General features: G+C 44.0%; 10 protein-coding genes across 10 annotated transcripts; 7 read left to right on the top strand and 3 right to left on the bottom strand.

The window, feature by feature from the left end:
• Positions 1-4,049: 4,049 nt before the first annotated feature.
• On the top strand, positions 4,050-5,477 carry CYBJADRAFT_167267 (uncharacterized protein). Its single transcript, XM_020214833.1, has one exon. The coding sequence runs from the start codon at positions 4,097-4,099 to the stop codon at positions 5,366-5,368; it is 1,272 nt and encodes a 423-aa protein (XP_020070893.1). The 5' UTR covers positions 4,050-4,096; the 3' UTR covers positions 5,369-5,477.
• A 79-nt stretch (positions 5,478-5,556) lies between these two features.
• SEC15 (Rab GTPase-binding exocyst subunit SEC15) lies at positions 5,557-7,933 on the top strand. Its single transcript, XM_020214832.1, has one exon. It carries the CDS (start codon positions 5,633-5,635, stop codon positions 7,916-7,918), a length of 2,286 nt encoding a protein of 761 aa, XP_020070892.1. The 5' UTR covers positions 5,557-5,632; the 3' UTR covers positions 7,919-7,933.
• Positions 7,934-8,044: 111 nt separating this feature from the next.
• Positions 8,045-8,864, top strand: TAN1 (putative tRNA acetyltransferase). The gene is made up of 2 exons (XM_020214831.1): positions 8,045-8,121; positions 8,179-8,864. Exons 1-2 carry the CDS (start codon positions 8,071-8,073, stop codon positions 8,797-8,799), a joined length of 672 nt encoding a protein of 223 aa, XP_020070891.1. The 5' UTR covers positions 8,045-8,070; the 3' UTR covers positions 8,800-8,864.
• A 284-nt stretch (positions 8,865-9,148) lies between these two features.
• Positions 9,149-9,802, bottom strand: EMC4 (chaperone EMC4). The gene is made up of 3 exons (XM_020213336.1): positions 9,752-9,802; positions 9,643-9,694; positions 9,149-9,584 (listed from the first exon to the last, which is right to left on the bottom strand). The coding sequence occupies exons 1-3, from the start codon at positions 9,787-9,789 to the stop codon at positions 9,180-9,182; spliced, it is 495 nt and encodes a 164-aa protein (XP_020070890.1). The 5' UTR covers positions 9,790-9,802; the 3' UTR covers positions 9,149-9,179.
• Positions 9,803-10,016: 214 nt separating this feature from the next.
• Positions 10,017-10,966, top strand: CYBJADRAFT_167262 (uncharacterized protein). Its single transcript, XM_020214830.1, has one exon. The coding sequence runs from the start codon at positions 10,064-10,066 to the stop codon at positions 10,742-10,744; it is 681 nt and encodes a 226-aa protein (XP_020070889.1). The 5' UTR covers positions 10,017-10,063; the 3' UTR covers positions 10,745-10,966.
• Positions 10,967-11,921: 955 nt separating this feature from the next.
• Positions 11,922-12,941, top strand: FBP1 (fructose 1,6-bisphosphate 1-phosphatase; the record flags this gene model as incomplete). The annotated part of the gene is made up of 1 exon (XM_020212647.1): positions 11,922-12,941. The coding sequence occupies one exon, from the start codon at positions 11,922-11,924 to the stop codon at positions 12,939-12,941; it is 1,020 nt and encodes a 339-aa protein (XP_020070888.1).
• Positions 12,942-13,671: 730 nt separating this feature from the next.
• On the top strand, positions 13,672-14,802 carry MCH1 (Mch1p). Its single transcript, XM_020214829.1, has one exon. The coding sequence runs from the start codon at positions 13,694-13,696 to the stop codon at positions 14,738-14,740; it is 1,047 nt and encodes a 348-aa protein (XP_020070887.1). The 5' UTR covers positions 13,672-13,693; the 3' UTR covers positions 14,741-14,802.
• CYBJADRAFT_167260 (serine/threonine-protein kinase) lies at positions 14,753-16,622 on the bottom strand. The gene has a single exon (XM_020214828.1). It carries the CDS (start codon positions 16,250-16,252, stop codon positions 14,810-14,812), a length of 1,443 nt encoding a protein of 480 aa, XP_020070886.1. The 5' UTR covers positions 16,253-16,622; the 3' UTR covers positions 14,753-14,809.
• Positions 16,623-16,639: 17 nt separating this feature from the next.
• On the bottom strand, positions 16,640-18,257 carry CYBJADRAFT_167259 (C2H2-type zinc finger protein). The gene has a single exon (XM_020214827.1). It carries the CDS (start codon positions 17,879-17,881, stop codon positions 16,766-16,768), a length of 1,116 nt encoding a protein of 371 aa, XP_020070885.1. The 5' UTR covers positions 17,882-18,257; the 3' UTR covers positions 16,640-16,765.
• Positions 18,203-18,892, top strand: CYBJADRAFT_167258 (uncharacterized protein). Its single transcript, XM_020214826.1, has one exon. The coding sequence runs from the start codon at positions 18,440-18,442 to the stop codon at positions 18,884-18,886; it is 447 nt and encodes a 148-aa protein (XP_020070884.1). The 5' UTR covers positions 18,203-18,439; the 3' UTR covers positions 18,887-18,892.
• Positions 18,893-19,674: the final 782 nt, after the last annotated feature.

Genomic DNA, 19,674 nt, shown 5'->3' with positions numbered 1-19,674 from the left:
ATCAAAGCTCAAATCTTCATCGTTAACACTGCTTAGCAATTTTTTCATCAGATCGTCTGTAGATTTGGTCTCAGTCGAGCGACCTCTTGAAGTGAGATCAAATGACGAAGAGGAGCCTATAGAGGTCTTAGCCCTAACAAGTGGCCTCTTGGGCAATGCTGGCTTAGCAAAGCTTGAAAAGATGGAAGAAGATGAGGATTCCAAAGACGACACCGAGCTCATCGTTCTAATTGACGATGAGGATGTTCTTGTCTTTGAATTTCTGTCCAAGTCGACCGGATCCGCATATATCTTTGGAGGTTGCATCAATGGGCTATCGAAGAACAGAGGATCATCCAGCTGGGATGGCTTCTTGAGGCGACCCTCGAAATGGCCTGACGACCCCGTCGGTTCACTTCCACTGCCAGACTTCATACAGAAACCCTCAAGCAGTCTATCAGTGGATGGCGGTGACCTTGTATCTTCTCTAAAGACGAACAGTGTTAGTACTTTTGAATTTATTTCTTCCCTTCAGAAAAAAAGAGAGACAGAGTGAGACATAAAGAAACCAGGCCAAAAAAAATCTGTCGAAGCCTTTCTCCCAGATCCGCAGACACTTCCCTAAAACCGGTCCTTTGGGTTTTTGTTGTTTTTCCCTTTTCGGCGTGAAATTGATTTCCCCTTTGAGCCCAATGTCGATAGGGGACACACAGGCTGCCAGGGGAGGCCACACAGGCTGCGGATTTGAAGGGAAATATGAGACAACAGGCCCATGTCTCAGGTTTGGATGAGGCGGGAATCACTGACGACGGGTCCTTTACGGTCAAAGCTTCACACGTCCTGTGGGCGGAAGCCAGGTCTCTGTCACAAACGTGATGATACATACTCTTTAATGCAAGCGTTTTCGTTTAGATCGAAGGCCAGGGCGCTTCCTGGCGAATGGGTGTCGAACGAGTCGGAAAGCACTTTTGCTATACCGCCTGTAGATATTTCCATCTTGGGCTGTCTTTGCGATCTCTGACGGCGGCGTGTTGACAGTGCGAAGCGGAACGAGGGTGATTGTGGTGAAGCGTTGCCGAAGAAGTTCTCAATGTTCTTCATGAGGTCCTTTGGTGAGTCCAAGTCCATCATCGTAGGCTGCGGCGCGGACACGCAGTGGATGTGTTTCTTTTGGAGTGAAGCGGATGATGAGGATGTGTGGTGGAGAGTTGGTGAATGTTTCTTGCCTTTTCCCAGTCAACTTTGCAAGTTTTAAATACAGCGCTTATGGTATTACACACAGGCAAATGGAAGGGACAAAAGGGAAACAGGTAATCTGACCAAGTAAGGGAAAGGGACCAAAGAGAAAGAACAGCGTACAGAATACCGAATTTGTACAGATGGAAAAACACAGCCTCAAGGGGACACACAGAAAAAGTGCACTGGGATGAATGTGTTGGACGGTGATACAGTGTGTGGGATGAATATGGGGTAGTTAAATGAAAGAGCTGACTATATATATGGGCCACGAATTGGCAAGTACCAAAGGAAATACTAAGCGTAGTTTGAAACTGCTTAATTGCTACCGTATGTACCATGTTTCATTTCTTGCTTTTGCTGTTTCCATATCCAGTAACGTGTTTTGCATTCTATTTACATTTTCCCGGATTGGGACCCTCAGACGCAAGCGAAAACTCCAGGAACCGCGCTGCAACACATAACAATGCATAAACCTTGCGGGAAAATTCTCTTCAAGATTCGGAATTAAAAGCGTGTTTCGAGCAAAGTTGACGCGGGTTATACATAGCTTTACAGGTGTATTTTCCCAGAATCGTTGCTACGAGATATGTTCGTACCACACCTTACGTAACAATGCGGTGGGTCCTGAGTGGGTTTATACAGCTTGAGCCCAGGAGATTACAACTTTCCCGATACGAGGTCAAGAGCATGTGTAAGAGAATATGCCGGAGCTGTTGATCTCTTCCAACAGAGCCGATAGCCCTGTATAATCTAGGAACGTCATATAACACATAGATGTTGTGATGGAAACGTGAAACCTTACAGGTGACAAGTTACGGATCTTGAGGCACTCGACAGTTTTTTTCCTTTTTTTTTTTGGGGGTGGGAGGGGGAGGCTGTTAAGATTGGGTGACAATTATAGGGACCAAAGAAACATCGACTTGGTGAGGCTACAACCCTCTCGATGACTGACATTGACCTCCATGATGCTCAAATGAGCAGATTATTTTTGATTTTTCATTAGGGATTAGGGCCAACTTTCCAATTAACCTTGAGCTTTGCGGAAACTCACATGACAGAAGCGGAAACTTATCGGCAGTGAAAAGCATATCCTGTAAGTATTCACCGGAACTAAAGGTAATCTTGCTGGTGCAAGTTGCTTTCCTGGGATATGTTCGGACCTATCAAGGAGGGACCACAGTGTTAGGAGGATAGTGATTACGATTTATGGCTTCCACAGTTGCAGTGACATCATGCCCGGTAATCAAGCCATGTGGTAATGTATGGCAATGCAGCCTCTGATCCCCAAGAGATGAGGTCTAAGAGTCTACCGACACCCGGAAGATAGAGACATATTCTAGTTGGTTATTTCTCGGTAATTATTACTCTCAACTGAAACTAAAACACCCAATTCATGTGCTGACTTTTCACTTTTCACACTTTATGCAGTGTTGATAGCGACCAGCTTTCCATGGTGCACGTACTGCTGCACGTTACAGCCGTGTACGTTACTCTTTGATGAATTTACCTGTATATTTGTTTATGCTTCTATAAATCTCTTTTTTCAGCTTTGATCGCCAGGGAAACAGGCAGCTTGGTTTATGACGGCCGGGATTTCTCCATACCCTTGTATATCTAGAAACTACTAAGAATGCGAATTTCAAAGAGGTTATTTGTTTTCAAACTCAACTGTCGTCATCAATACTTTGCTTGTGGATATTGAACAGAGAGTTCAAGTTGAACTAAGACAGCAGCTGGTTTTAGAGTCGTGGGACTGGAGTCGGATTCCAGACCTTGAAAGAAGAACAGGGTTCTCAATATGATATCAGTACAAATGTTGCAACTTGTAACAGACGGATGATGAGATTGATCTTAGCCGGTCGTCCATCTTGATGCCCCCCTAGCTATTCATTCGTCACTAATTAACGACAACAAGGCGATAGTTCATGTACAAAGAACAACGCATAGCGCTAAATCATAGTTTTCCGAGTTGCATGGGCGAACATCTGCTACCCAGTGCCAGTGAAACGTGGAAGACGCTTCGTGTAATAATTTGTTCAAAACAAAGCTTCTATCGATCTGAACTGCCAAACAAGGAAAGCAAAGTCTTTCAATGCGACATCTGCAACTTGTCTTCATTAGACATATATAATTAAATAAGAAAACCATGCGCTGTACAGAGGACACGATGTGCGTTTTGCTGATCGCAAATCATGAGATAGGATGATCCGCAGGAAACAAGAAGTGAAGACCCGGGAGTCAGGAGTCTGTAGGCAATAGTTACAAGTCTTTATGGTAAATCGAGAAGGAAGGACACATAACGGATCAACTTGTAGATATGCCTTGATGTCATGCTTTTGAACCCATGAAGATTGAGTTGAATTTGGCGATCCATTGGCTTAACGTATGGTCTAAGAACACATTTGTAGGATCTGCTCATGAATTGATACGTATGTATGGATTAACAAGGCCTTCTAACCAAGTACTGACTAATGGGCAACGCGACTATGCCGATTAATTGGAATACCCTAGCTTTGTAGTTTACCCTTAAAATTTAGTGAATACAGCACCGAAACTCTGAAGTCCTTGGGGGGAATCTCTCTCTTGCTTTCCGTTCACAGCAAGATCACAGCTAGTTGTTATAGCCTTTATCGTCTTCATATAATGTCCGAAGCTCAAAGATAAGGTTTGCCCACTGTCGCATCGCGTGAGTTGTCACGGTGATGCTTTCCGAAGAAAAAATCCCCGATATAATCCGAGGGTACATATTTAACCGGATTTCATCAAAGCGCGGCCTGTTTTTCTAAGGCCATGTTCATTACTTCAAGTAAACAAGTTACAACACCAGATCCAGCACAGCCGCCATTCTGTTTAGGGTATTCTACAGAGAACGTTCATCATGGCCAACATATCTAAGAGAAGGAAAGTCGAAGAGCAGAAGAAAGTCAGGGACAAGGAGCCGAATTACAGCCCCAAAGAGAGAGATCTCATTGCCATTATTTACATTTATATTTCACGGTTGATGAACCCACAGAGAATCAGCGATATAGCGGAGCACACAGCGAAGGTTTACAATATGCATGCTGAGAAGAAAGTGCAACAAGATGTTATAAGGGTTCGCGATGAAAACAAATTGATCTCGAAGATACATCGAATGACCACCACAACCAAGGAAATGACAGGACCTAATAGACCACCATTTTCATCTAGAATGATGCAAAGAGCTATCAATGAGTTTGTAGATAAGCACAAAGCATCTCTAACAAACTTGAAAAGGATTCCGGAGTTTCCTTTACCCAGTGGGCTTGTCGTGAGGGATCAATCATCTGAATTTTACGGTGATGAAGAGATGGCATCATGGAGACAAGTTGAAAGCGAGATTTTTGATTCTGCCCTTTGCGTTCGCTATATGGTTAATAATGAGCTTTTGAGTGCCGATGGTGATTCTGAAAGTGCTGAAGCTGTGGCTGGAAACGGAGATGAGAAGCCGGTTGACAAATTAAACAAGAAGCCCATTGGAAGGCCAAGCAAGAAGTCCACAGAGACCTTGGATGAAAAGAGTGGAACTTATGAGAGTGCGGACAAGGACAATGATAGACCAACGGGCAGTATTGGTGAGAATAAAGGTAACACCATGAAGACTGAGCCAAAGATCAAGGACAAACAACAGAAGAAAGTTGTTTCTTTCTCTCTCCCAGAATCATCAATGATTGATGATGATCACAAGACAATCAACGCTCAGAAGTTGAATACGCTCGAGGAGGGAGGCATTGATGGTGAACAAGATGCCAATTCTGATGATGATGATGACGAAGAAAGCGACAGTGACTCCGTAGACGCCAAGGGCACTACAAAGGTCACGAAAGTGTATCATATTCAAGGCCACAACATCTCCACGAGGAAGCTCTTCCTCACCACCCAGGACAGAGACGGCTCCACAGCTCCTCAGACCAACCACTCGGAAATAACCCGTCTCAGACAAGAGCTCGAAACCTTGAGAGGAGAATATGCCGATGATATCGCCGCTACGAGGAACTACTGCAGGAAGTTGGCCAAAATGGTTGAGGCTCAGAATGCCACCATCGAGGACCTCCAGGACAGGGTCTACTACCTTGAGGATAAATTCATATACAAGGACGAGGTAAGGAAGGAAAATGAAGAAGCAAAGTAGAGAATTAACTAATATGTCTATGTGACAATGAACGGTGTAATTGTCACCGTCGTGTCCGCGCTCATCCTCATAGTAAGCTACTCCAGCCGTCCCCTACCCGCCTTTGTCCAGCCTTTGTAGTTCGCGAAATGTTGATCCTTATTTTTCCATTTTGGAACAACAAACGCTTAGCTCACCTCGGCGGGTGCGCCTGTTTTCCCCTTCTCTCAACAACAAAGCAAACAAAGAACCCTGGGCGGCTAAAATAGAATCAACCAAACGTCAATGGCAGACACGGCGGATACCCAGGACACGATCAAGCAGCTCACGCTTGTGAAGGATGCGGACCCTATGAGTCTGTTGAGCTCTAACAACTACTTGGAGCAGCTTGTGCCCATTATCAAGACACATCTCAAGGAGAACACGGTGAAGGATCTTGTGGCGGAGCTCATTTCTGAGAACGAGCGTAAGGATGACGAGTTGGTGGCAGCTGTCTCGGAGAAGGAGGAGAGCATCAACATTGCTGCGAGCGAGATTGCTGAGATCTCAACTGATGCCGCTAGCATGAACGATCAGATTAAAGACATTGGCGGTCACTTGGCGAAGACTTCGAACCTCACGTTTGAGAAGAAATTCCAGCTGCTCGCGTTGAAGAAGGATATAAACAAGATACAGGAGTCTGAGATTCTCCTTAACAAGGTGCTCCAGGTGCTTGAGCTCACGGACAGAACCCACACCTTGATCAAGGAGAACAAGTTCTTTAGTGCCTTGAAGAATTTAAACGATTTGAATGCGTTGGACAAGGACTTCGATAGAGACTTCCAGTTCTTGAAGAACATCAACGAGTCGATTCCGATTTTGAAGAACTTGATCAAAAATGAATCGATTAGTCTGTTGAAGAGAGACTTGGGGACTTTGGATTCAAAATTTGGAAGCTTTGGAGAGGAGTACTTCAACGCTTATGCAAGTCTAATCACACGGTGGGAAGAATTTAAAACCCAAAGAAAGGAGTATGAGCGTTTTAAGATCAATTCTCCAGTGGAGATTAGTCTAAGAAGCTCATACGTGCAAAATGAACTGCCTCATATTTCAAGTTTTATCAAATTCACATTCATCTATGATACACATTTGATCTTCCAGACGTTGGGAGAAGATGAAATATTGAAATATGAGCTTAACAGCGAGCTGTCTAGAAGAAGAGAGAAAGTTTTCTACCCATTTGTCCCGAGCGACAGCAAGAATCTTGCATTCCAAGAGTATGTTAAAGACAATGAAAAACTTTTAAGCTTTATGCAAAAGCTTACAGGGTATTTGATCTTCTACAGAACTATTTGTGCTAGACTTCCCGAGACGATTGCCATAAACATGAATGATCTCTGGGAGAACTTGAGTGCAAAGATCTGTACCCATTTGAGAAACCTTATCCTCAACGAAGTTAGAGAAATCCCAAAGATCACCGAGATTAAAAGAATGCTTGGTATCTTCTGTCTCATACTGGAGCGTTATGATATGAATCATGACCAATTCTACTCTTTGCTTATCATATGTTATAAGAAGTATACACAACTGGCCAATTTTGCATTTACAAATGAGTTTGTACACTCTGCCGAGGATGATGATTCCATGCCAATGTCCATATACGATGCCAAGTTGTACAAGAAGATTACGAGTGTTTGTTGGTATGATGACGATAGATCGCTGGACCAAATCAAATTCCCGTTGACTTTACCTTTCTCAACTATCTACCCTATGGCCTGTGCACAGGTGCGCAATTACATGACACAACAAAACGCCTTCTTGAAGGAGTATTATAAGTATGACACCTCTTCAGTGAACAGAATGTCAGTTGAGAACATAGACAATGTGTTGTTGAATGCAATCAATAACTATTATGTGAGAAAGTTGAAAGATTCTTTGACAAGAGAGGAGCTTTCACAAAATTTGATCAACTTGGAGTACTTCCTCATTATGTCTAAAGAGATATCGCAAGACTTGAGTGAAGTTTATGAAATGAACATCTCCTTAAAAGCCATTGAGGCATTTAGCAAAACGAGAAAGGATACCGAGCAGAAGATGATGGACTTTGTTGATAGCAAGATGGGTGATCTTCTGGAGTTGATTGATTGGGATTGGACTGGACATGTAGTGAATTCCGAACCAACGTTCTTTATCAGAGATATCAGTGACTTCTTACAGAATCTTTTCAATTCTGCATTACTGAAGCTTCCACTCTCCGTGAAGACACTATTACTATTTAGAGCATTCGATCTAATCGCAAAGGAGTTTTGGGGCAACATGATGGAACAGCCAAGGATCACCAGGGCTGCTGTTGCTAACTTCGACAGAGATATCTGCTACATTGAAGCGGTTACAAAAGAACTGAACCCTTCACGGGATCAAAACACCTCAAGGGACTCTCTTCAGTCGATGTTTGTCAAGTTGAGACAAGCCATCAATCTCTTAAAACAAGGAAACCTGAATGAGTACCAGGACCAGAGCAAGAGACTGAAATATTTCGACCAGTTAAAAGCAGAGGAGGCATATTCTTTGATTAACAAGTTACGTATTTAGATTAGAAATGAAAAAACACATATATAGAAGTTGAACGTGTATGGTTAATGTCCGAGAACCGAAGCATGCAAAAAAAATTCAACATTGGGCACAGCTCATCGCATCTCGATGGCTATGTCCAAGGGAGGAAAAGACCTATTAACAAGAGCAAAATGGGAGAAAAGAGAAGAGGTAATGGTAACCAGAGAGGCGGTGCTAAGAAGGTGAGTAATGACCGTTGTTATAAGACGCCATTGTCTTTTCAAACTAACGGCGAATAGTACAAGTTGAACCCTGGGATCATTGACCCACAAACTTCTGGTGTATACGCAACGTGCAATCGTCGTAAGGAGAAGTCATGTGCTAATGAGATGAAGATGCTGATTCAAGAAACTGCAGAGAAGCTTTATGGCGATGCACTTGTGGGGGACGTTGATGATGAAGATGATACTGATGAAAACTTGAGCATTGAGGAGTCATTGAAGAGAGAATTGTCTAGTCTGCAGAAGAAGGATACAACGAAGAAAGAGCCGATTCAGAACATCGATCTTGGATGTGAATGTGTTGTGTTCTTCAAGACGAGACCTCCGATTCGTCCTGAAGAGCTGGTTGAGCAAATCTGTAAAGATGCATTCGACTCAAAGTCAAAGAGCACGAGATTTACGCAGAAGTTGACACCTATTACATTCAGTTGTAGTGCTTCAATGGAGGAAGTTGAGAAATTGGCAAAGAAAGTCCTTGCACCACATTTCCATAAGAGTGAAGGTCAAGAGCCTCACACCTTTGCAATCAAGGTGAGTGCAAGAAACTTTAACACTTTGGAGAAGCCAGATATTTTACAGAAAGTTGCCAGTTGTGTTGGACATGAGCATGGACATAAGGTTGATTTAAAAAAACTATGAAAAGTTGATCTTGGTGGAATGTTTCAAGAACAATATCGGTATGAGTGTTGTTGACAACTATGACAAGTATCAGAAGTACAATTTACAACAGATATTTGAGAAGGAAAGCGAATCATCTATTGGAGACTCCAGGGTGAAGAGTTCGGGCGTTGTCGACAAGTCAAAGAAGGAAGAGAAGGAAAAGAAAGAAGAGAAAGAAGAGAAAGAAGAGAAAGAAGAGAAAGAAGAGAAAGAAGAGAAAGAAGAGAAAGAAGAGAAGGAAGAGAAGGAAGAGAAAGAAGAGAAGGAAGAGAAGGAAGAGAAGGAAGAGAAGGAAGAGAAGGAAGAGAAGGAAGAGAAGGAAGAAACTACATAAGACTAAACAGTATCACTTGATTTAACTAAACAACAACATTAGACCAAATTGTTTGTTCCTCCCAGCTTAACCAATCACCAGTTTTACGAGGCACCAGGCCCATAGTATCCAGTTTGTAGAGACCTATACCGATAATCACCATGTTTAAGGCAAAATATACAATCTTTGCCAGTGTGATATCATTTGAATTGTTCTTTGTTTCCAGGGGTTTGAACATTGAGTTAGTGCTCAATATGGCATTGATTGTATTCTTGAACAACATCAGAGTCATAGTTATTGGAATGATCTGGAGAGAAGAACCCGACATCCAGGACATGAACAGGTTCATCGGAATTTGCTTTCCAGGACCAATCGCAAGGTCCCAAATCTTCTTCTTCTTCAACTCCTCCAACTGGCTCTGAGAGGGCTGTGTATGTGCCGTAGATTTAGCCTGTTCATCATTTAGTTAGTCATAAACACAGACAGTTTCAATTGAATAAAGTACATACCTTAACGGGATCATTAAACCCCAGCGGTGCTTCAACCGATGCTACTGCTTTACTATGAAATTGTTAGTCTTGTAACTACACCATTGACCATAAAAGCACAATGACGTACGAGGTTATTGGATCTGTGAGATTCTTATGCCACGACATGGTTCAAAATGCTTCGCTCTATATGAACATTGGTAGTGTTTCCATGGAACAGGCTGCAACCGTTGTAGCTTAAACTTCAGACGAGGTCAAAAGTGGTGTACGGATGTTTTAAACTACATTACCCGGCCTGATTACATAATCACAGTTGCTGGTGGGAGAGTTTCGAGGAACCACAAAGTTGAAGAAATTTGACAAAGCGACAAGCAGATCTCAGCGGTAATGGAGAGGAGGGTCAACATTGAAGATACCAGGGAGGAGGATCAAGAATATATAAATGGCATCTGCGAAGAACGATAAGGTACGTAATAATGGCAGAAAGGGAAGTACGACAAATAACACGCCCGGCGGCTTAACGAGAGCCCCAAGTCTCCCATCGAAGCCACCTGTGAAGTTGAGTAAAGTGCCAACAACGACACCGGGACATGCATCAAAAGCTACAGGTAGTAGTACAAGTTTTACAAATGCCACGCCGATTGCTTCTACTCCCAGCTCGGCCTGGGCTTCAATTGCAGCCAGGAAGTTGAAGAGTGACAAGCCAAAGGTTTCAGAATCGGCATCTTCCGCTACTGGGGTTGCGTCAGGGCACGTTGATGATTCGATCCAAACATCCAAACGGGACGAGCAGACTTTAGGAAAGCATACCACCACCACTACCACTGTCACCAGTAATAATACCAATCATCATCACCATCATCATAACCATCATGGTCATAATCATAAAAAGAATCATCAGCAGACTACTCCTGGTGAGAACAACGGGGAATTTACTTCTGTGAACCAGTTCAACTCTAAGCAGATTGAAGAGTTTCTAAAGGCACGCGCTGCAAAGTTCTCCGATGTTCCAGTGTTCAAGCAAAGTGGGTCTGATTGGTCGAAGAGTAGCAATGGGAAATCAAAGAAGGAGAAGGACGTTGTTCTCTTGGAGTTGGCAAAAGCCTTAAAGCACAGATCTTGATAGAAGCCATGTTGAACGAGCTAAAGCACTACACCAGGAGGTGATTACTCCACAAGGACGGAAAGCCTGGACTCACAACACCAGCATAGACTTACGACCCCGTTGCTGTGTCGAGCCAGCTATCTTCCTTTTAAGAGAACTTGCATTGGATTGGATTGGGAAGAGGGCAAAGGGCGGGGTTCTCTATTTTATATACAGTTACAACTAATAGAAGATGTTTAATTGTCTCAAACTCCTGGTGTAGTTCAAATACCAAAGAAACTCGATAGCAGTGATGGTTGATAAGCATCGTAGTCTACTGGTGGCCTGGTCATGTGTGGCTAGCACCAGTGGGCAGTTCCACCTAGTGCATCTCACAAACCCACATATTCTGTAGCTGTTGTTCCTCCGGGTTCATCTGTGTAAGTGCGGGTATCTCTCAGCCAGCGATGGGACATGTACATATATCCCTCCCACCACTCGTGAGAATGTTACAATCCTGAAAAGAAGGAGCTTCCCGGAGAATCAGACAGCGCGTTTCTTAACAAGGATTTCTTTTCCGGCTATACCAACCCGACGTGCATGGTTCTCCAACCCGGAGTTTGACGGATGGCGGCTAAACCTGAAATGCTCCCCAACACTGAAGGGCAATCCAGAAAAGCTCCAGGCTCGGAGGCAGACAAAAGGAGCTACACCGTATAGAAGGAAGCAAGAACATCTTGTCAGGCTGGCTAATCAATCCGACAAGACATTGGCTCATATACACACACATAATGTGGATTTTAAAGTTGACAGCTCACTATGTCAACAGTGTAGGCAGTTTGTCCATGAGCTTAGATATAGAAAGTACAGCTCAGTATTCCTGTGCCTTTCTCCACGTTTTTTCGTCGCCCCTTGCCCTCATCTTCCCCGGAAAAACATTCGTCCGTACGTGACACTCCCCAAAATAACAAGAAACAAAGCTGCAAAAGGACAGAAGACAAATGAAAAAACAACACAAAAAAACCGTCGTCGAAGGTTTAAAGTTCAGGACATCCGACAATTAGGCTGAACAGTTTACGCGTACATATTTCTGCTTTTTTGGCGAAAGACATTTGGAAGTATAAATAGTTAAGGATCCCCCTTGGAAAATCTGATCATTGTCATTATGAACTTCTACTCTTCTAAACATTTGTCCTCTCACAAGTTCATAAACAGAATGTCCCATATTGCTTCAGAACAGCACCACGTTGATACCGATCTCATCACCCTTACGAGATTCATCCTCACCTCTCAACAGAAAGTTGCGCAGAATGCCACTGGTGAATTGACCTTGTTGTTGAATGCTTTGCAGTTTGCCTTCAAGTTCATTGCAAAGAACATCCGTAAGGCTGAGTTGATCAACCTCATTGGATTGTCTGGTGCCTCGAATTCTACTGGTGACCAACAGAAGAAGCTGGATGTCATTGGTGATGAAATCTTCATCAACGCCATGAAAGGTTCCGGTAACGTCAAGGTTCTTGTGTCCGAAGAACAGGAAGACTTGATTGTATTTGACGGTCCAGGTAACTACGCTGTTGTCTGTGACCCAATTGATGGTTCCTCAAACTTGGATGCCGGTGTCTCTGTTGGTACCATTTTTGGTGTCTACAAGTTGCTCGATGGCTCTGTCGGTTCTATCAAGGACGTTTTGAGACCAGGTACCGAGATGGTTGCTGCTGGTTACACCATGTACGGTGCCTCTTCACACCTGATGCTCACCACTGGTCAAGGTCTTAACGGATTCACCCTCGACGTATCACTTGGTGAGTTCATCCTCACACACCCTGACTTGAAGATCCCACCACAGAGATCCATCTTTTCTGTGAATGAGGGTAACTCATACTACTGGCCAGAGCACGTTCAAAAGTTCTTTGCGGACTTGAAGAAGCCTCAGGAGAACGGTAAGCCATACTCCGCCAGATACATCGGTTCCATGGTTGCTGATGTCCACAGAACTTTGCTTTACGGTGGTCTCTTTGCCTACCCTGCAGATGCCAAATCGAAAACTGGTAAGCTTAGAATCCTGTACGAGTGTTTCCCAATGGCTATGATTTTGGAGCAAGCCGGTGGTAAGGCTGTGAACGATAAGGGCGAGCGTATCTTGGAGATGTTGCCAAAGGCCATCCATGACAGATCAGGTATCTGGTTAGGATCCTCCGGTGAAGTTGACAAGTATGTCGCTTGCATTGGAAAGTAACAGATGGTTGAAAGGCCAACAAAAAAACTTTTACGTGTATATTCTTTTAATGACTTATCTCTGCTTTAGACTTCCATGACCACCACTACCATCAGACTCTTCAGATTTAAATACCGTTCAGCTTCACAAGCTTTGATCCCTAGCCATTCTACGATGTTGATGTTACTGTAGTTACCACCTGGAAAATCAAAAAAGAAACGAAAACAAAAAGTAAAAAGTCCCAAAACGGAAATTGCCGAATATGGACTGATCCCGTTAGGGCCACACTGTGTCGATGCCCGGTGACTCTTCCGGGGCTCACATCATTATCTTCTTTCTCATCGTCATCACCGCCATTGTCCTCCTTTCAAAAGCATTTCTCTGACTCTTTGGTTGGCCCGTATCCTATGACACTCTCTACGATCGAGGCAAACCTCACAAAGCATGTCCGTGCAGTGCTAGAAGTGTACGATACACGAACTCTTCGGAAGTTTGCATTCACGGTATCAATACTATCATGCCTATGTGCTGGATCTGTGCTGCTATTCCCGCTGTTCACCCCAGTGTTACAGAGAGATTACCACTACACCCAGTTTGAGATCAATATCATTGGAAGCTGCACCAGTCTGGGGATGTACTTACCACTCCCGGTGCTGGGATATCTGGCGGACTGTCACGGGCCTGTTCTACTTGCGGTGTTGAGTATGGTGATGTTTGCCCCGGGTTACACGCTAGCAAAGCTGACTGTGGATCACAGCTTGGGATATGGCTTCATGGCTCTTAGCTTTGCCCTAGTGGGCATTGCCACCTCTGCTTTCTACTTCACAAATCTATTGACGTGTGCCAAAATCTACCCTAAGAGTAAGGGATTGATAATTAGTGCCCCGGTGACCTGTTATGGGCTATCTTCATTAATCGGTGCCCAGCTCTTGAAGTTGACATTCTTAAAGAACTCTAGAGGTGAATTAAATCTATCAAAGGCTTTCACACTATTCAGCATCTTATACCTGATACTGGGAATCTTTAACTGGTTCAGCTCAAGTGTCGTCACGATCGAAAAGAACATACTGTTGAAGAAACAGGACAATGAGGAATCACCTCTCTTGACAAGTGAGACATATGAAGAAAACACTGAAGGCGAAGACGGAGACGACGACCTAGTTGAGCATCATCGTGATAAGTTTATGAGATTCCTGAAAGACATCTCAGCTTATCTCCTACTTGTGTGTGTCTTCTTCACAATCGGACCTTGTGAGATGTACATCACAAACATGGGGTCTTTAATCAACACGATCTCTCCAGATTCATCAATATCAAACCAGGTATCTGTCCATGCATTCTTCTCAACATTTGCACGTCTGTCTTTAGGTGCACTATCTGATCTGCTGGCTTCAAAGTATTCCATCTCTAGGGTATGGATTCTCCTATGCCTCCTGCTGCTAGGACTTGCCACGCAGTTGTTCATCGCATTGGACATATTTGCAACGCATAACTTCTTTATGATCTCCATGTTATCTGGATTCCTATACGGAGGGCTGTTCACTCTGTTTCCAACCATTGTTCTATCGATATGGGGAAGTGAAATATTTGGTTCCGTGTATGGTTTTTATATGCTGAGTCCAGCTTTGAGCTCAAGTCTCTTTGGCATGATCTTTGGTCTTGTTTACGATGCCAAATGTTGGACCGTTGATACAGGTTCATCCTTGCTCACGAGCTGTATAAGCCCCGTATTCTGGACAACGTCGTTGAGTTTTGTCATTAGCATTGCGTTTCTGATTTCTGCATGGAGGCTAGTTTGGGTTAAAAGACTACAAGTCTAGCCGTTATTAACAAAAGGGTTGTGATAGCATTCTATTAGAGATATTAATATTAATAAGCTTCAACATGTTTCATATATCTAAGTAGTCATTCATGGTCCTCACAGTGAGAGCGCTATTACCTCTCTTGGGCCCGATACGTAAGCTCAGCGTGTCCTCATCGTTGTATAATCCATCGTTATCGTTGCCCTCATCGTCTGTGTCTTCGTCACTTGAGCTATCATCATCTGAATCCAAAACGTGGAAATACGTTGTTCCATCTAAGTAATCGGGGACATCTCGTTTTGACCTCAATAATGAGTTCAAGTTTAAAGAGTTTGAAGAAGAAGACATTCCCATCGGTGGTCTTTGCAAACCATTGTGCAGTGAAGCAGTTGACGGTATTGGTGGAAGCTTACCATGCTCCATTGACTTGGGCTGTAAACTGGGAGACAGTGTTGGTCTCTCCTGAGCTGAAGCAGACGATTTCCTCCTATGGTTGAATATTGACTTAAACTTCCTCTGAATCGACCCTGTTCTGGAAACATTATTATTCAGCTTTGGAGGGTCCAGATAGGATTCGTTAAACCTCAAGAACTCTATGGATGACCGTTGCTCCAAATCCTGTGTCAAGAATGGGTGCATCTTCAATTCTATTGTATCTATTCTTTTGTGTGGATTCTTCTCTAGTGCTTTGGCAAGCAGATCAAACAGTTGGTACTCTTCATGTGACTGTGGTTTGGGAAGAGCGACCGAATTATTCGTTATTTGGTGAAAGAGCTCGTACTCATTTGTCCCATTGAATGGTAATTCATGGAACCATAGACAGTAGATCGTTATTCCTAGTGCCCAAATGTCCACTTTGAAGTCAAGATTGTCGTTCTGCTTGTCATTGGTACAACCGTTACATAGCTCTGGTGCTAGGAAAGCCGGAGTGCCAAACGTCTTAGCCTTGGAAACGTTGTTGAGAGCCTTCTTATTCAAACTAACGCCAAAATCGCTAATCTTCACACAGTTTGAAGAATCCATCAGCAGATTTGAGGGTTTAATATCTCTATGAATGATTCCCAAACCATGTAAGTATTCCAAGCCAAGCACCGTGTCTCTCAGGATGGAGCGTATACGCTGTATCGTATAGTTATGAGTGGCGCCAAACATCAACTCGCCCTGTGAGCAGTACTCCAGCACTAAGAACACCTTGTTCAAACTCTTATCATCCAGCACTTTGTACAACCTCACAATCTTTGGATGTTTCCGTATGATCTTCATTATATCGATCTCATTGTTGATCTTATTCAGCTGTGCCTTTGGATCCTTATTGGTTATGCTCAACTTTGTCACTTTGGATATCTCCTTGATCGCATACTGTGACTCATCTGTAGGGCTCTGTACCAGGTACACCTTACCATTATGTCCATTACCCAGTTTAGAAAGCAGCTTATACTCGTTGAGAAACTTATCGCCACTTGCTATATCCTTTGTGAGATTAACATCTCGTACCGTTGGGATGCTATCAGGTACGTTCTCTGGTACCATTTCGAAGGTCTTGTGATACCGGTCTGGTGATGGTGGGTCTCTTGCTGCGTATACGCTCGTAGATCAGCGTTGAAGCCGGATGAAAGTCAGTGACGAAACTGTTGTAATCTCACTGAACGCGAAGATCGTCTATGAAGAGTTTCACAAGTTGTTTCCCCCCTTTTCAGGCCTTTTCCGTTCCCTTTTGGTTCTTGTTTTAGAACAAATTTGTATGAAAAAACATCAACAAAATATCCACAACACGGATATACACATTTACAACTTGGCACTTCCGTTTTGGGAAGTCAACACGTCCATTTTCTCGCGCCCAACTGTTGACGTGTTTTCTTATCTGTTATAATGTGTTATAATGTGTTATAACCTGTTATAACTACACACCGCACCGGCATACATGTTGTCGAAATAAATATATAACAAAACATTCAAACATAGACGGCTCAACATCGTATATACTTGTAGATATTGTACAAACGGCAGGTAGTCAGCATAACCTAACATGACAACTTGTTCAGTTCAGTGCTTGTTATGGGTTCTCAAATGTTGGGCCAAGTTATCAGATCTTGAGAACTTCTTCTCACAAAACTTACACGGGAAGGGTCTCACGTTGGAGTGCACACTTCTGACGTGTCTCTTTAGATGCTCAGATCTTCTGAATGCCTTTGTACACGAGTTACATTTGAATGGTTTTTCTTCGTCATCCCCCACTGAGCTTGCCTGTGTAGAACTTGACTTGGACACGGTGTGATGCTTACCGTTTGGCATCGGTACTGCTCCATCTGGTGTGAAAACGTTATTCGTTTGTAAGCCAGTCAGCGTTGAGGATATCGTTTCAGAAGTGGACGTCGGTGTCGTTGTGATTACACTTGAATTTGTAGATGACAACGGCGAGGTTCTTGTAGTAGAGGAATTGTTGATCGAGACTCTCATGGGACTCATAAGGGTATTCTTGTTAACGTTTATATGTGATTCAGATTTACGTCTCTTTGTCACTGAAGAACGTTGATATCCACCACCGTTATTGGTGTGTGTATTCGATACCTTCACGTTCGTGGTTGCAGGTGGAGCGAGCAGTTCTGATCTCACATGTGTTCTTGCAGAATGGTCGATGTGTGAGATGGAGTTCCGCTTCATTGTTCGGTCATTCTCCCTGAGCCATGTGTTTATGGCATCGTTGAATTCATCATTCATGCTCCAATTCCTTGGACGGGGTGTGCTCCTGGACGAGGCAAAGTGGTGCTGATCTTCCGACGACGACACGCTACCATTATCGTCCAGGTTATCAAAATCCGAACTAGCAACGCTCGAAATAGACCCATGGTGAGAGCTCAAATCTCTCGGGTTTATCGTTGTTGTTGGAGGTATTGTGGTGTTGAACTGTTCATTGTTCAGCGTAACCAAATTATTCGTCGAAAGCGTATCCATGAAGCCTTGCCCCGTGAACGTACTGTTCGAGTTGACACCATCGGCATTAGTTGAGTCATCGTACAAGCCGTCCTGGTTCTGCGGCTTGTGTAACAGCAGGTTGTACAGATCCATCGATTGGAGTTGGCTTAGTTCATTCGAGCTCTCCTCTTGCCCTGACTCCAGGTCATGAGTATGCTCCAGGAAGGACGATATCAGTTCAGACATTTTGCTTCACTTCTCCTGTGCGAACACTTGTTAACGCTGCTCGCTGTAATCGTTGCTGCTCTGCCCACGATTTGCTCTTGCCTTCCTTACGAAGAAGCCTGTAGTATTGCGCTTGGAATGGGAAATTGCTTCACCTGTGATTGGCCCAAAAACAAAACAACACACACAAATCAAAACAACAAACCAGCCAGAAAACACAACACAGTAGTTAGCAAACGTCTCGCTACTCTCTGTGTGCAATAACCCGGGTGCCGTGTGTGTTCGCTTAGCTCTTCACTGTGCCTACAGCTTCGTCACTGTCCTTCTTTCCTCTGCCGCCTGTTCTTTGCAACCTGTTTCAAACAGTGGACACAATTCGCTCTTCACCTGTTTGCCTGTTTCCTTCCGTCCCTTCTACGAAAAAAGGAGCCTGCCAATTGAACACTGAGCAATTCTATAAGCGCTGTGATAGACACGGGAGAAAAGAAATGGACAACAGAGATTGGCTAACAGCAGATGGATGATGGAGATTGGGAAAGAGAAAGAGAGAAAGCCAGGAAAAAATGGGTATCCAATTGTATGCGGTCACTGTGTGTGCTTCCGCTTTTCTTTTTGCTCTTTTCTTTTTTTTTTGTTATTTATACCTGCCTGTCTAATTCTCGCTGTTCCAGCCTACAGCGTCTTCCCGTGGGAGGGCCAGCTAACAATTTGGGGGAGGGAACCGGTAGCCGTAATTACCAACTTGAAATGGTGGTGTGTTTCAAATCACGGCTGAAGCAAATGTGGTTCTGTCAAGGGGAGCAAACAAAGACCGAAGGAGACGACGACGACAAGCAGCACCGTCAGCGATGTTTGGGAGGGACAAACAAAAAGAAACGATTGTCTAAGCAACGCTGGCCACCTGGCTGTTTGCTTGTGATTTGGTGGGTTTTGATGTGTGGATGTGCTGCGATTGCGTGTCTCATAGTGTGGATGGACAGAACTTTGCGGTGCGATGTGCTGGTGTGGTGCTTGTTATTGTTGTAGTGCTTGTTACTGTTGTAGGATTCTATGCGTAGCCAGGTTGGGTTACATTGTAGTTTGGGTGCGAGGTGATTGTGGTAGATATGCGGAGTACTCTGCCGGTTGTTGCAGGTGTGTCGAGTAGAGCACCATGCGCATGGCAGTAGCGTTGGCATCACGGTATTTGTCGTGCTGAATTGTCACGTCTCGTTGTGATGTCCACGGCCGGCAACAAGATCGGGTGCGTTATCTCAAGTACTCCATCATCAGCACGAGTGCCACAACCTGGCGAGGGTGGTACCTTCAGTTAATTGGTGGTCCGGATATTGTCTTCAGTTGACGGCCCGGATGTTACATTCAGTTGACGGTCGGAATGCTGCCTTCAGTTGGCGGTCCGGAGGCTCGCTACACGCTAGGCCCCCACCGTCAAAACTTTGTATGCCTCTTCACAACACTACAGAACTGTGAAAAGAGTGGCCAAAGCACACGGTCCTCAGCGCCTTTAGGACGAGTTTCACAACCGACAGCTTCTGAACGGTCCCATTAAGCGCAAGAACACAGTGGTCTCGATCGCTACGCTCCAAGGTTAAGCTTGAGACCGCAGCACAGAGCAATAACACTCTATCTCCATATATATACACAGAGTCACTGTTTCCCACAAGAACGTGTGTTGAAAACAAATTATCACGTCCAGACCATCGCACCCAGTTTAAGCTCTGTAACCTTTTCAAAAGCAGAGCCAGATTTTACCAAAGGCGGTGAGACACTCAATTACAATACCACAGCGTCCCATCGCCATGCATCAACCATAC

The sequence above is a fragment of the Cyberlindnera jadinii genome (assembly GCF_001661405.1).
Source record: "Cyberlindnera jadinii NRRL Y-1542 unplaced genomic scaffold CYBJAscaffold_5, whole genome shotgun sequence".
NCBI lineage: Eukaryota > Fungi > Ascomycota > Saccharomycetes > Phaffomycetales > Wickerhamomycetaceae > Williopsis > Williopsis jadinii.
The sequence above is the reverse complement of the archived record's forward strand: the minus strand, read 5'-3'. Positions and strand labels throughout refer to the sequence as shown.